Source organism: Paramormyrops kingsleyae, chromosome 18 (genome assembly GCF_048594095.1).
Source record: "Paramormyrops kingsleyae isolate MSU_618 chromosome 18, PKINGS_0.4, whole genome shotgun sequence".
In the NCBI taxonomy this organism is placed as follows: Eukaryota; Metazoa; Chordata; class Actinopteri; order Osteoglossiformes; family Mormyridae; genus Paramormyrops; species Paramormyrops kingsleyae.
This window is the reverse complement of record NC_132814.1, coordinates 20059338-20073861: the sequence shown is the minus strand read 5'-3', so window position 1 is coordinate 20073861 and position 14524 is coordinate 20059338. Positions and strand designations below refer to the sequence as shown.

General features: G+C 46.1%; 1 protein-coding gene across 1 annotated transcript in view; it reads left to right on the top strand.

Annotated features, from left to right (window-relative positions):
- Positions 1 to 14524, top strand: part of LOC111837075 (low-density lipoprotein receptor-related protein 1-like) — a 50031-nt gene that overhangs the window by 34175 nt on the left and 1332 nt on the right. Inside the window, exons 54-87 of the mRNA XM_072702243.1 lie at positions 59 to 199; positions 358 to 545; positions 730 to 913; positions 1668 to 1753; positions 1828 to 1947; positions 2463 to 2650; positions 2761 to 2966; positions 3636 to 3824; positions 4061 to 4209; positions 4478 to 4571; positions 4698 to 4814; positions 4896 to 5015; positions 5107 to 5229; positions 5313 to 5438; positions 5653 to 5766; positions 6029 to 6135; positions 6365 to 6497; positions 7456 to 7578; positions 7658 to 7780; positions 7908 to 8045; positions 8580 to 8717; positions 9975 to 10094; positions 10212 to 10483; positions 10595 to 10773; positions 11008 to 11114; positions 11252 to 11371; positions 11492 to 11668; positions 11748 to 11885; positions 12330 to 12503; positions 13147 to 13308; positions 13608 to 13785; positions 13883 to 13984; positions 14077 to 14147; positions 14226 to 14319. Coding sequence (XP_072558344.1) covers positions 59 to 199; positions 358 to 545; positions 730 to 913; positions 1668 to 1753; positions 1828 to 1947; positions 2463 to 2650; positions 2761 to 2966; positions 3636 to 3824; positions 4061 to 4209; positions 4478 to 4571; positions 4698 to 4814; positions 4896 to 5015; positions 5107 to 5229; positions 5313 to 5438; positions 5653 to 5766; positions 6029 to 6135; positions 6365 to 6497; positions 7456 to 7578; positions 7658 to 7780; positions 7908 to 8045; positions 8580 to 8717; positions 9975 to 10094; positions 10212 to 10483; positions 10595 to 10773; positions 11008 to 11114; positions 11252 to 11371; positions 11492 to 11668; positions 11748 to 11885; positions 12330 to 12503; positions 13147 to 13308; positions 13608 to 13785; positions 13883 to 13984; positions 14077 to 14147; positions 14226 to 14319 — 4801 coding nt within the window. The remainder of the gene's footprint in view (positions 1 to 58; positions 200 to 357; positions 546 to 729; positions 914 to 1667; positions 1754 to 1827; positions 1948 to 2462; positions 2651 to 2760; positions 2967 to 3635; positions 3825 to 4060; positions 4210 to 4477; positions 4572 to 4697; positions 4815 to 4895; positions 5016 to 5106; positions 5230 to 5312; positions 5439 to 5652; positions 5767 to 6028; positions 6136 to 6364; positions 6498 to 7455; positions 7579 to 7657; positions 7781 to 7907; positions 8046 to 8579; positions 8718 to 9974; positions 10095 to 10211; positions 10484 to 10594; positions 10774 to 11007; positions 11115 to 11251; positions 11372 to 11491; positions 11669 to 11747; positions 11886 to 12329; positions 12504 to 13146; positions 13309 to 13607; positions 13786 to 13882; positions 13985 to 14076; positions 14148 to 14225; positions 14320 to 14524) is intronic.

Below are 14524 nucleotides of genomic sequence, written 5' to 3'. Positions count from 1 at the left end.
GTGCCTATTCTGGTGCTTCTTCTTCTGCTACCCTTACATACCGCTCAACCCCAAACAGAATACCCCACCTGTGGGCCTGAAGAATTTCACTGTGCCAATGGACAGTGCCTTCCCACTAAGAAGCTGGAGTGTGACGGCAAATATGACTGTCATGACTACTCAGATGAAGCACCTGAAAATCCTCACTGCAATAACTCAGGTTAGGCTCCATCACGCAACACTACGGACTGTAGACAGGAGCCGTAAATGCAGTAACTTCAGAATTCTTCTGGTCATCCAGGCCTAAAGTACGCATTAAATGTAGGTGAAGTGTTGTTGAGAATGCCTCTTAATGACTTGTGCCCTTTCTGGAATCAGTAAAAACTTGCAACAGCTCTGCCTACATGTGCAAGAATGGAAACTGTGTGAATGAGACGCAGCTTTGTGACCACAATGACGATTGTGGTGATGGCTCAGATGAGCTTAACTGTTTCATCAATGAGTGTCTGAACAGCATGCTAAGTGGCTGCTCACAACTGTGTGAAGACCTCAAGATCGGATACAAGGTAAGAGGAATATGAAGATGCCACGACTGAGTAGATGTAAGACCTGTGTAGGGGCTTCCGTGTTCGGATACAACGCAGAAGCAATATCCTGATTATGGTCTAACATTTATGGGTGTGAGAGACAAACTTATAATGTAGCTGCCACTATGATTCACCCTATTTCACGCCTTCACTCTGCCCGCAGTGTAGGTGTGATTTTGGTTTCCAGTTAAACAAAGATGGGAAAACATGTATGGACATTGACGAGTGCAGGACCACCTACCCCTGTGCTCAGCGCTGTATCAATGCCTACGGCAGCTTCCACTGTTTGTGTGTAGAGGGCTTTGAGCCAAGACACAATGACTCTACTTCTTGCAAGTCAATTTCAGGTGAGACTGGGCGAATGCAGTCTGATAAGGGCAGAACTATAAACTCTTCCCATAGAGGTGCTGGTGCTTGTTAGTGGTGTAATGGATCACAGATGATCCATGATCTGTACCAATCCCCCCGATGGTTCAGCACTCATGAACAGTGGATTAATTACAAAACATTAACCATAATAATGTGAAATACAGTGTTTCTGCCACTGATACTACATTGTGATGCTATGAAAGTCCATGTAGTTGACATGCATTCTAGAATGTAAATTTATTTCTGACTATTGGTGAGAATCCCCCCCCCCCTTATGTGTAACACATACTGTAGGGGGGATTATACATTTTCAGTAGGAAAGCAATAAAAACTTTTTTTCTCCTGTAATTTCTATTTTGTGATCTCAAGAAAATAACTTGTGATCTTGAGAAAAGGACTTTGGCTACGTTGAGATCACAAGAAAAATAAATGTTCTCCCCATTATAAGACAGAAACAGATAGTGATCGATGTCCACAATGAACTCCTGTATGATTACAGTGAAGATACAGACAAAGCAGTAGTGTCTTCACATGTTAAAAGTTCCTTGCTTAAACTCCCTTTAAGTTTTAGAACTAAATATAAAGCAAAGTTATATTTGTCTCTTTTTTTTGGCTGATCCGAGAAATGATCTGATCCGTGACTCAAAACCGTGATATGATCCAAACCGTGAGTTTTGTGATCTGTTGCATGTACTTACCCTGGTTTCCTCATTATCTTTCTTCTTCATACAGCGGAGGAGCCCTTTCTCATATTTGTGGACCGTCACTCTTTGAGGAAGCTCAATCTGAATGGATCCAACTACACTATGATCAAACAGGTCAGAGTTTATATTCATGGCTATTTTTCCAAAGGGGCTGTGGGTGTGATCTAACATCAGTCCCCACCTTCCAGGACTTGTACAATTCTGTGGCTTTGGACTTCCACTATGAACAGCAGATGGTCTACTGGATAGATGTTACCAGTCATGGCAGCACAATCCAACGCATGCATTTCAGTGGTAGTGATGTGCAGGTCAGTTTGGCCAAGCCCTCCATCTCTCTGGATGGAGTGGCCTATCCTGATATTTTCAGATAACAAGTTGTTCTTCTGAAATCCCAGTGTCATACACTGTCAGCAGTATTTTCATAGAGCAGTTCATGAACATCATGAACTTGTGATTGATGTTGGAAGTCTGTCTATAACAGATAACCAAGGGATGTTTACTGCGTAGCCTTCTAACCTGTGGCAAATGGCAGATTAAGGGACACATTAGCTACTGATATTTACCTTTTGGATGGTCTAGTAGTGACTGCCATTTGTGTGGTAATCTCACCAATACCTTAGCGCAGAGGTGGCCAATCTTATCTGCAAAGGGCCAGTGTGTGTACAGGTTTTTGGATAACCTTTACATCAGCTGTTCAGACCTGGTTGTGAGGACTTTTCGGCCAATCAGTCCTCTAATTAGTAATCTAATTAGGGAGTAGCAGCAAAACCGTGCATACACAGCAGCCCTTTCTGGTTAAGATTGGCCTCCCCTGCCTTAGCAGGTTCTCCACCACATCTATCCTGGAAGCGCAGATGGATTGGCTGTGGACTGGGTGGGAGGAAACCTCTACTGGTGTGACAAGAGAGGGAGCACCATTGAGGTGTCCAAGCTTGATGGCACCTTCAGGGTGGTCCTAGTTAGCACTGGGCTGGGAGAACCACATGCCGTAGCTGTCGACGTGCGTAACGGGTACGAACTTCCCTTTTACTCAGTGATCCCTTACTCACTACTCCTTCCCTTAATTCCCAGTCAAGTAAGTACATTAGATCCTCCATACTAACTAACCTATTCTACCACAGGTATTTATACTGGTCTGCCTGGGGCGGCCATCCTCACATTGGGAGGATGGGCATGGATGGAGGCAACCGCAGCACCATCATCCAGGACCACATCACATTGCCCAGTGGCCTTACCCTAGACTTTGTCAATGACCGTCTTTACTGGGTTGATGCTCATGAAGACAAAATAGAGTTTGCCAACCTGGATGGCAGCAACCGGCACACAGGTACAGTAGGTCTTCTGTTTGGCTCACTGTATGGAGGTGCTGGGGTTTCTTTTCACCCTTCAGGTTTTAGAAGTTGAGATCAAAACCAAACCATGAGAGTATATGAATTTGTGAATGAATGAAGTTATATTATAGCACTACACTGTGTGGAGTGAAGAACAAGATGGGGTGTGCTTTTGGGTCTTTGTGGGAGTGCAAAGAGCCAGGAAGGCAAAGGCGAAGCAAGAGGAGGTGCCCAAGGGTATAATTACACTGTGGGGCTGCAACACAAACTTCTTGGGGATGGGGCAGGCTATTGGGTCTATAAGTAAATGCTAGCAGGCAGGGGTGCTGACAGTCTCAATGCAGTCTGCAAGAATTTAGCAGATAACTCAAGAGGTTAGCAGCCTTCGTAGTCTCCATTCTGACTTACTGACTCTTCTCACTGTCCAAGAACCGACAGCAGAACCAGCAGCTGCTGGACTTATGTCATTATTTACCAGCCATGTGCAACTGGCACTTCCTTGCCAGTCTGCCATGTTACTCTCTCTCTCTTTTAGGTTGAAGTTTGTGACACATGAGCCGCGTATAGCTGAGATGATGTGGAATAAGATTCAGGTGACTGGTTAGGGTTAGGGTTAGGGTTAGGGTTAGGTAACGGTAAAAGGGATCTTTTATTTGCCTTGACAGTGCTGAGCCAGGACATCCCCCATGTCTTTGCCATTACCTTGTTTGAGGAATATATCTACTGGACTGAAAGGGAGACCAAGTCCATCAACAGGGCCCATAAGACTCTTGGCACAAAGAAGAGCATGATGGTCAACACCCTACATGAACCAGCAGGCATCCATATATATCATCCCTACAAACAGCCTAAAGGTCAGCTCTGATACATGTACTCTCACAAAAGCAGGTCTGAGATACGGGGTACTTTTAATTTGTTGTTTCCTTATTGAGGTCATTTTTCTGGAAACATAACCCAACATCTCGGTATGCAAGTATAGGTAGATAAGTGTGATATTATTCTTGAAAATGATCAATGTTGTTTCTCACTGTTTCAAGGCTGATTGACTCTATGACTTAACTGTAATTTGTCATGGCTCTTTCCTCCTCAGTGGCCGACCACCCCTGCCAGACAGATAATGGTGGCTGTTCTGACCTGTGCCTGCTGTCCCCAGGTGGGGGCCATAAGTGTACCTGCCCCACCAACTTCTACCTTGCCAACGATGGACGCCAGTGTCTGTCCAACTGTACTGCCAGCCAGGTCAGAAGCTGTGCTCTACGAAATGGTCGGCTTCATCTCCATTTCAGAGATTTCAGAGACAAACTGTCACTGGAGTTAGAAAACATAGAGGCCAAAAAGCAAGAAGGACAGGACAGTATCTGGGCCAACCTCATATTTGCTTACTGTTAACTGTGATATAAGCCTTGGAGACTCATCAACAGCCCCAGGTTCGTAATATATTCCAAAAGACATGAACTCCGAGCTTCTCTGATTTACTCTCTTCTTTGCTCCTGTACTATTTTGTCAGTTTGTCTGCAAGAATGGCAAGTGCATCCCGTTCTGGTGGAAGTGTGACACAGAAGACGATTGTGGAGACAGATCAGATGAGCCCGCCGACTGCCGTGAGTAAGGGATGCTGTGTGTCTCTGGAGGGTTAGGTTAAGGATGAACAGGTGCATGAATGCATAGTATAAGGTAGACGACCGGTATTACAGACAAAACTTAGATGTGTGTCCGTCCCCTTTCAGGTGTTTTTAAGTGTTCACCAGGTCAGTTCCAGTGTGGCACTGGAATCTGCATCAACGGACCCTACCTCTGTGATGGAGACAATGACTGCCTGGACAACTCAGATGAGGCCCACTGCAGTACATTATTTCTTCAAGAATACGTTTAATTTCCCTGCAGTTCCCTGATTTCATGTTAAATCATACATCTGTCTGTTTCAGACACCCATGTCTGCCTGCCCAGCCAGTTCAAGTGCAGACAAAGTAACCGCTGCATCCCCTTAAACCTTCTCTGTGATGGTCAAGACAACTGCGAGCAGGGCGAGGATGAGGAGGGCTGTCGTGAGTCAAACATGTTTCAGTTCATCAATGCTGCTACTCTGGGGTACTGTTCTCTGGTGACTCTCACCACTTTCTCCCCCTGACCCTACAGCTGAACGCAATTGCACTTCTAACCAGTTCCAGTGTGCCATTTCCATGGTCTGTATCCCACGCTCGTGGGTCTGTGACCATGACATGGACTGCGCAGATGGCTCAGACGAACACGTCAACTGCAGTAAGGGCCCATATCTTACTCCACCCCTCTGTAGCTCTACCCCTTTTTTTTCTATTTCACCCTCACCTCTGATCTGCTCACAGCTGAGATAGCCTGTGAGGTGGATGAGTTCCTCTGCAAAGATTTTGGCCGCTGTATCCCAGCACACTGGAAGTGTGATGGCGATAATGATTGTCGGGACTCATCTGATGAACTCCGGGAGGAATGTGGTGAGGACATCATGCCAGGTGAGGACTCCTCGCCCTTCATGAGTAGATGATCCTGTTCTAGGTTTTCTTCACTTGCTCTTATATAATTCAATTATGCTTTTTATTTATCCTGAAAATGTTGCTGCAGTGTGACATTCATCGATTGATCTATGGCTTTTGGGAACTCTCAGCAATCTCTTGACTTTTGTCCCCTTTTTCTGTTCCCATCTTTCAGAGAGGACCTGTGCACCCAATGACTTCCACTGTAACAACAGCCATTGTATCCCAGGTCACTGGCAGTGTGACCATGACAATGACTGTGGGGATAACTCAGATGAAGATGAGTGCCGTAAGTGACCTTTTCCCGCATTTCTAACCCAAAGATTTTGGGGGGATTGGGGTTAGGCTTCTCACCCCAATGTATTACCACCAAATGAAAAGTTGAGCTGGAATATCTACCCAGCAGGACAGGGTTCAGGTTAGGGTTGGGGTGAAGTGACTTTTTGAGTGGGAACGCAGAAACAAAAACTCACCCCTGACTATAAAGAGAGGTCCCCTGCCTAACCCTAATTCTAGCCCTAACCATAAGCCTCCCTCCCACTCCTCACCAGCTCCCCACCAGTGCTCGCACAGTGAGTTTGCCTGCACTGATAGACGCTGCATTGCAGCACGGTGGAGGTGTGATGGCGACCAAGACTGTTTTGATGGATCAGATGAGGTAATATTCAATCCTCTGATGATCTCAGCTGTACATTTGATCAGGTTGAATAGCCAGAGCTTTTATCTCACCTGAAACCCACATGTCCTTACCTGTCTGCAAAGGACACATAGACTATATATAACTCATAGACTGTATAGGACACATAGACTGCATAGGACAATATTCACGTGGTGACAGCCAGCGAGAGCTCCAGGCTACGGCCTTGTCATTTGTTTATGTCCCACAGACTGGCTGTGATCTTATGTGTGACATCAGCCAATTCCAATGCAAGAATGGCCACTGTATTCCTAACCACTGGCACTGCGATGGTGATCCTGACTGTATTGATGGAAGTGATGAAGGAAACTGTGACAGCCAAGGTAAGGAGTAGTGGGTGAGTGCATGGACACATTTACTAATAAACTATTGGGTCTGGGCTTTATATCTGTGAGCAGGATATTGTACCTAAGAGAGATAGATAATACCGCTTTCATCAAAATGACAGGTCTTTGAAGTTAAAAGGGTCAAATTTATCAAATATGACAGGTCAGGGGGGCGGGGTTGGGGCGTGGTTAGGGTGGAGCCAGGTGACGCAACGACTAGTGACGTTGTTAATAATTTCCATATGTTGGGAGAGGGGTTTTATTTTATTTTTAATTATTTTAAAATTTTTATTATTATTATTATTATTATTATTATTATTATTTAATTATTTATTATTATTCTTATTTATTTATTTTATTATTATTATTATTTTATTATTATTATAATTTTTTTTAATTATTTATTTTATTTTGACTATTGCGGGGTAAATTGTGTGCTTATGAGTGTGATTTGTCGGAATAGCCCCGTGCTATGAGGGTGATGACTGACAGTGCTGAGTGTACTTCGTAGTGCGCACTCTAATCAAACTGTAACCGTACTGAGTATGCCCTATCAAGTGTACACTACGAAGTGCGCACTGGAAAGGGCATACTCAGTCCTTTCCAGTAGTGTGCACTCGATAGGGCATACTCAGTCACTCGTAGTGTACTTCGTAGTGCGCACTCTAATCCAACTGTAACCCTACTGAGAATGCCCTATCGAGTGTACACTACAAAGTGCACACTACGAAGTGCGCACTTCAAAGTGCACACTATGAAGTGTACACTACGAAGTGCGCACTTTGTAGTGTACACTTTGTAGTGCGCACTTGTGACCTTTGACCCAACCTGTCATTTTGACGAAAGCGGGATTATCTATCTCTCTTACCTACGGTGGCAGAATGACCTTATCACTAGCCCTGATCTCTGATTGGCTGCTTTGCTCTCTTGTATTTGGCCTTTTCGTTATGCTCAGTGGTGAGACACTGTCCTCTAGATGAGTTCCAGTGCAACAACACACTGTGCAAGCCTTTAGCATGGAGGTGCGATGGGGAAGACGACTGTGGGGACAATTCTGATGAGGACTATGAGGAGTGCAGTGAGTCAGGCCTCCATATTAACAATAGACCATCTCCAAGGTAACTGAAGCATTCACATAATGTCCATCTGCTAATCAGCGAAATTCCAGTGCCCACCTACCAGAAGCTTCCGCTGCCACAATGGCCGCGTGTGCCTGTCGAATGGCAAGCGATGTGATGGCATCAACAACTGTGGGGACAACACAGATGAGCTGAACTGTCGTGAGTCTTTCTCTTGCATCTGAAATGTTTGTCTCTTTGAGAGGTCAGCAAAGAACCAATGCAGCACCGGGAGGTAAGTAAGAGAGGAGAATTCATTTGGATTTCGGGTATCTGTGTGTTTTCTCAGATGCCCCCCCAACAACACCATCCTGTGAGAAGGACAAGTTCCTGTGCAGCAACGGCAAATGCATAAGTGCCAGCTTGCACTGCAACTACTTCAATGACTGTGAAGACTACGGCTCAGATGAGATTGGCTGCAAGAAAGGTGCGGGCAAATGCCATGCGTTGGTGCCTCTACGGCTCACTGCTAGTCGCGTTGGGGCCTCTACGGCTCACTGCTAGTCGCGTTGGTGCCTCTACGGCTCACTGCTAGTCTGGTTGGGGCCTCTACGGCTCACTGCTAGTCGCGTTGGGGCCTCTGTGGCTCACTGCTAGTCGCGTTGGGGCCTCTACGGCTCACTGCTAGTCGCGCCGGTCTCTCTCACCCAGGTGTACATGATCCTGCCATTGTGACTGAAAAATCATTTATTGAAATTGGTTTGAATTGTCGACAAGGTTGCAAGAATACTATTTACAGTACAAGTCCAAAAGAAGAAGTAACAATACTGGTCTGATCTCATAATATGATATGATACTCACATGTAATGACAGTGTTCACAGGTTGTGGGATCTTTGTTTTTTATAAACAAACTTCTGTAAAAACCTCACTTAGCTATGAGGCTATTAACTGGACTAGACCTACAGCTGAGACAGACCCTCTTGATCTCTACCTGCTGCTCCATACTATGCTGTCCAACAGACAGCACACTGAACAGCTGCCTCAGAGGTACCACCCGGTGTGGAGATGGGGATGAGGCGCACTGTGTCCAAAATGGGACGGACACCTTCTGCTCCTGCAAATCAGGCTTCCAGAAGACAGAGCACAACACCTGCGCAGGTCAGAGGACCCTGTGATCCACTCCCATCATCATTTCCTCAAAGCAATTCCTTTCTAGTTCCAACCTGTCAGTGCATCGAAATATAGTCCATACTATTTTTATTTATATTTTTATTTGTTTTGATTGCAATCATTGTTTAATTTTAATTATTTTAATTCAAGATGCACCAATCGGCAGGCTAGTGACTGGAAATTGCCAATTTTTGTCCTGATCGGCTCTGACTGGCACTTGGCCAATCTAAATATGGCCGATTTTATGAGTCAGTCGAGTAGTTTACAAAGTAACAATACTAGTGGTGGGCAATATGATAGTATTTTAGCGTACCTGGTTACAACTGTGTCCACAGTACACATTTCAGAGGTATCGTAAGAATACAACACTACATTTTCATTGACTTTTCCTTTTATTTAGCAGATTGATTGTGATGTGAATGGTTTGTTTTGTGAAATCTGACCAATCTACTGTATTTTATAAAGTTTGCAAAGGTACTGTCCGTACAGCAGGTGGCAACACAACCAAACCGTTTAAATGATTAATTAACATCGCTACATATATTCCAAAAAATACTGATCCATACAGGCCTGAGTGCATGATCAGCCATGATTTGCTCTTCAGGCTGCTCTGTCTCTTTTGTGCTTATATGGTTCTCTTTGTGCTTATATTGTTCTATCCATCCATCCATTGGCTTCCGCTTGTCTGGGGTTCGAGTCGCGGGGGTAGCAGCTTCAGGAGAGATACCCAGACCTCCCTCTCCCCAGCTACCTCTACCAGCTCCTCGGGGGGGACACCGAGGCGTTCCCAGGCCAGCCGAGAGATATAATCCCTCCAGCGAGTCCTGGGTCTGACCCGGGGCCTCCTCCCTGTAGGACAGGCACGGAAAACCTCTCCGGGTAGCCGCCCAGGAGGCATCCGCACCAGGTGTCCAAACCACCTCAACTGGCTCCTTTCGACGTGAAGAAGCAGCGGTTCTACTCTGAGACTCTCCCAGATATCCAAACTTCTTACCTTATCCTTAAGGGAGAGCCCAGACACCCTGCGGAGAAACCTCATTTCGGCCGCCTGTATTCGTGATCTCATTCTTTCGGTCATTACCCATAGCTCATGACCATAGGTGTTCTTTTGTGGTTATATGGTTCTCCTTGTACTTATCTAGTTCTTTTTCTGGTTATATGGTTCTCCTTGCGCTTATCTGGTTCTCTTTGTGCTTATATGGTTCCCTTTGTGTTTATATGGTTCCCTTTGTGGTTTTTGTGCAGATAAGAATGAATGTGAGCAGTTTGGAATCTGCTCTCACCTATGTGTGAACACCAAGGGGTCATACAAGTGCAGCTGCCATGAGTATTTCACCAAGATCGACAACACCTGCAAGGCCGACAGTGAGTGCTCCGTATGAAGGTGCTCAGTAATGTTCCCTAACAACTGAAAGGGTTCTGTCCTCCAGTATGTTGCTGTTCTGGAGTTGTACAGCCCTCAACATTACCTATCAACCACAGGTTTGAACAGCGACAGAGAGGTGCTCTACATTGGTGGTGATAATGAGGTTCGCAGCCTAGACCCCGGGATGTGGCTGTATAAGCAGGCTTTCCAGGGTCAGTCCAGTGTGCGCATAGGTGCCATCGACCTGCACATGAAGTCCAACAAGATCTTCTGGACAAACTGGCACAGCCATCGCATTTCATACTATGACCTTCCTAGCTCCACTAAGATCTCATCTGTGGTCCAACACAGCAGGAGCCAGAATGACCCCCGTGTGGTGGATCTGGAGGTGACCTGTCCAATACATCTTCTGGCACACCTTGGTTTTACAGCCAACTTTGCAAGCAAATCTCTGGAGACCGGCCAGGACAAATATTTGTTTTTGTTGCCCTGTCTCTAGATTCCTGATCTGAAGATGCCACGTGGCATTGCAGTGGACTGGGTGGCTGGCAACATTTACTGGACTGATTCAGCTCGGGGTGTAATTGAAGTTGCCCAGATAAGTGGGTCGTACCGGAAAACCCTGATCTCAGGCATGACTGAGAAGCCCTACGTGATTGTGGTGGATCCCCCAAGAGGGTGAGAGCTTAAGGACTCCTTAGGGAAACACAAAGGTCAGCTGTACCAGTTGATTATAAGTCAGAGAAACAAACAGGAAATATTTAGAGAAGTAAATTCTAGATTTAGATTAGATCACTGGAATTTTCTTTGCTTTTTTTATATACTCGCTTATACTCCCTTAAATTGTGCCTGAATTTGTGCGCAGTTGTGTCATGACTGGAAACCTCCCCTTTAACTAAATTTTTTTCACAGAAAAATGTACTGGGCAAACTGGGGAAAACACCCGAAGATAGAAACTGCAGCTATGGATGGAACCATGAGAAACACGCTGATCCAGGAGAACATACAGTGGCCAACCGGTGTTTATCTCCATGTTTCCTCGGATATGTTTCTCTAGCTGCCTTTTCCTATAGCAGTCTCTAGGTTTTCCTGTAGTGTCATCATCCTCAACACTAGGGACTAAAAGTTAAAGGCTGAGACACTGTTTTCCCCACAGGCCTGGCTGTGGATCACTTCAACGAGCGCCTGTATTGGGCCGACGCCAAGCTCTCTATCATCGGCAGCGTGAGACTCTCCGGCCAAGACCCTGTGGTGGCTGTCACTGGTCTGAAGAACAGTTGAGTTTCACCCAGAAGGAGCAGAACTACTAAAAGCTGCTTGGGGATTTGCTGACACTTTCAGTTCTAATGCTGACGTTCGATGAGATGACTTGACTATCTTTTTTCTTTATATACAGAGCTCTTTCATCCCTTCAGCATTGATGTGTTTGAGGATTATATCTACGGTGTCACCTACATTACTAACGTTATCTTCCGGGTGAACAAGTTTGGCAAGGGCGTTATGGAGAACCTGACCACTGGCATTAACCATGCTACCGATGTCGTGCTGTACCACCGCCATAAGCAGCCTGAAGGTGAGAATCACTCCTCTGTCTTTTGTACTACTTGGTCTGAGGTTCCCAAAGCCCCTAAGCACATGCTCCTGTGTTCCAGTGAGGAACCCATGTGAGTGGAGGAGGTGTGAGTATCTCTGCCTGCTGAGCCCCACTGGTCCTGTCTGCACCTGCCCCAATGGTCACACTCTGGATAATGAGGCCTGTGTGGCGTCCAGCCCCACGATAACACCCCCCTGTGAGTACCATTCCTATGCTCCCCCCACCCCCCCCCCCCCATCCCGAGGAGCCTTAAGGGGCTTTCAGACCAAACGCTGCCTGAGCTGCACCCACCGAGGGGTTCAGCACAAAATGTTGGCCCATTTTTGATTACTCGTTATCTTTTTTTTGCACAGGAGTGTAGATTTATTTTTTGGAGAAAGCAGGGTCACAGGGCCCCTGGAGTAGTTGAGGATTAAAGGCCTTACTCAGGGGCCCAGTGGTGATATTGCACTGCCAACCCTTCTGCTCACTGGCACAGTGCCCCAAGCCACTGAGCCGCACGTCGCCTCCTATATGTCCCCAGAATTCCAGAATATTCTGTTACTGTAATATGTATAATACGCTTATAGAAATTCATTTATTTAAGTATGAAGTTAAAGTGGTTGATCCTTCATCTCCCCGATGATTCTCATGTCTCTAGCGCCTCCTGCTGGCCCCTGCAGCTTGCAGTGCTGGAATGGTGGTAGCTGCTTCCTTAACGCCCACAAGAAGCCCAAGTGTCACTGTTTGGCCAGTTACCGTGGCGAGAGGTGCGAGATTGACCAGTGCCAGAACTACTGCCAGAATGGGGGGATGTGCACCACCTCCCACACAGGTGAACCCCCAGGGACACGTTCGCACTTAAGGCTTAAGGGCCAATTTAAACTTCACTTTTCAGTGCACATAAATTTCATCCCCAGAAACACATACAGTAATAGTAATTAATAACAATAATCTTTCTAGATTAGAGAGTTAGGGTTAGGGTTAGGGAGGAGTTCCCAAATAGTTCAAACATAAAATATGTAAATGTCCAAGTGCCGCACCTATTTCTCTGGACACAAGTTGGTACCGCACTGTAATATACTGTAGTACATTGTGTGAAAAGCTACCCACTCAAAATTTTTAACTGCCCTCCCCCCCAGCCTGAACAGTCTAGATCTGGGTCTGATGAGGAGGTGCAAAGGTACCCACCTATGTAACTTTTCAGAGTGTCCAGACATTATACCGTAGTATACGATATTTTCAAAAGCAACACTGTTCCAGCATTTTGAAATAATCTTCATAAAATTTGCTGAGCAGGGTTGCGGGTTTCAACCAACCAGTTGAGTTAAGAGTTACAATCATAGACTATCCAACTGAACCAAAATCTTCGTCTGGATTTTCACTTTCTGAACCAGAAATTCCCACCTCTGTTACTCTTTCTTTTGTTTTTTGCCAACCTCTCCCCCCTCCTGCCGCCCTCCGCTCTCTTCGTCCAGGAGTACCGACCTGCCACTGTCTTGTTGGCTTTACTGGTCCCACGTGTGAGACCCATACTTGCCAGGGGTATTGCCTGAGTAGGGGATCCTGCTCTGTGACTCTGGGCAACCAGCCCAGCTGCTCCTGCCTTGCTGGTTTCCTGGGGGACAGATGCCAGTACAGTGAGTGTGTATAATGTGCCAAAGCATTGAGCTGTGTGAGACAGTAGAGGAAACATTCACGCATATGTTGCTCTGGACAACCACAGAATGCAACACAAACAGCAAAACTGTGTGAATTACAGAAGATGGACACCAGTGTTAGTTTGATGACTGATCTAAAAAAAAAAAAGAAATCGTGTCATTCTTCGAGACTTTGACATGTTTGATGCCTGCGGGTTCTAAAAATGGTTTTATAGAGTGTTCTTCATGTTTCCATTCTGAGAGGTTGATAGCTGATAACAGTATTAACTGTCCTGCAGGTACATGTAATGGCTACTGCAAGAACAAGGGCATATGTCAGCAGGTCACTGACGGCTCCCTGCTGTGTCGGTGTCCCCTGAGGTTTCATGGACGCTTCTGTGAGGTGGACAGCTGTCTGTACTGTGGGAGCGGCCACTGCATCCTCCACAGCACTCCCAGTGGAGGGGTCATGTGCAAGTGTGTCCCCTTGTTTCTGGCACTGGATGTCTGTCTGTGTCCAGGCCTGACTTCCTGTTCCTCTTGCCCTGACTTCCTGTTCCTCCTTTGTCTCCAGCTGCACCGACGGCAAGGTTCGACCAAGCTGCTTCACATGTGACGATTACTGTGTGAACGGGAACTGCACTATGGACCCTGACACTGAACTACCAGAGTGCCAGTGAGAGACGGACCCCGCACTTCCACACACCTACCACACACCTGCATTATTAGCACACCGACTGAATGCTTACCTGCTTTATATGCGTGCAGGTGCAGTGAGGGATGGACGGGGCACCGCTGTGAGAATTCTGCCTCTTCCAGGGAGCGGGGCTGGGCCAGTGGTACGGATCCAACGGCTCTTTCATTTATTAAAACTCTTTGTTTATTTTTGAGTTTAAAGGCTGTTTTTTGCCTTTTAGTTGGCTCTACCTCAGCTACGATTGCAGTGCTGCTACTGCTTGCAGTGCTGCTGCTTGTTGGCGCCATCTTCTGGTACAAGAGGAAAATGAGTGGGTAAGTTGCCATTGTTGGGCTAAGGTTGAGTCTTGGGACTTGTCAGTTTCTTTCCTCCATTGTCTGTCTGTCTGCCTGTCTGTCTGTCTTTCTTTCACAATTCAGCATAAGAAATGTAATGATGGATTGCCACACACTCTTGTCGAGTGCCTGTTGTGAAAGGTGCTATATAAAAATATGTTGAATTGAATTGGCGTCACACCTG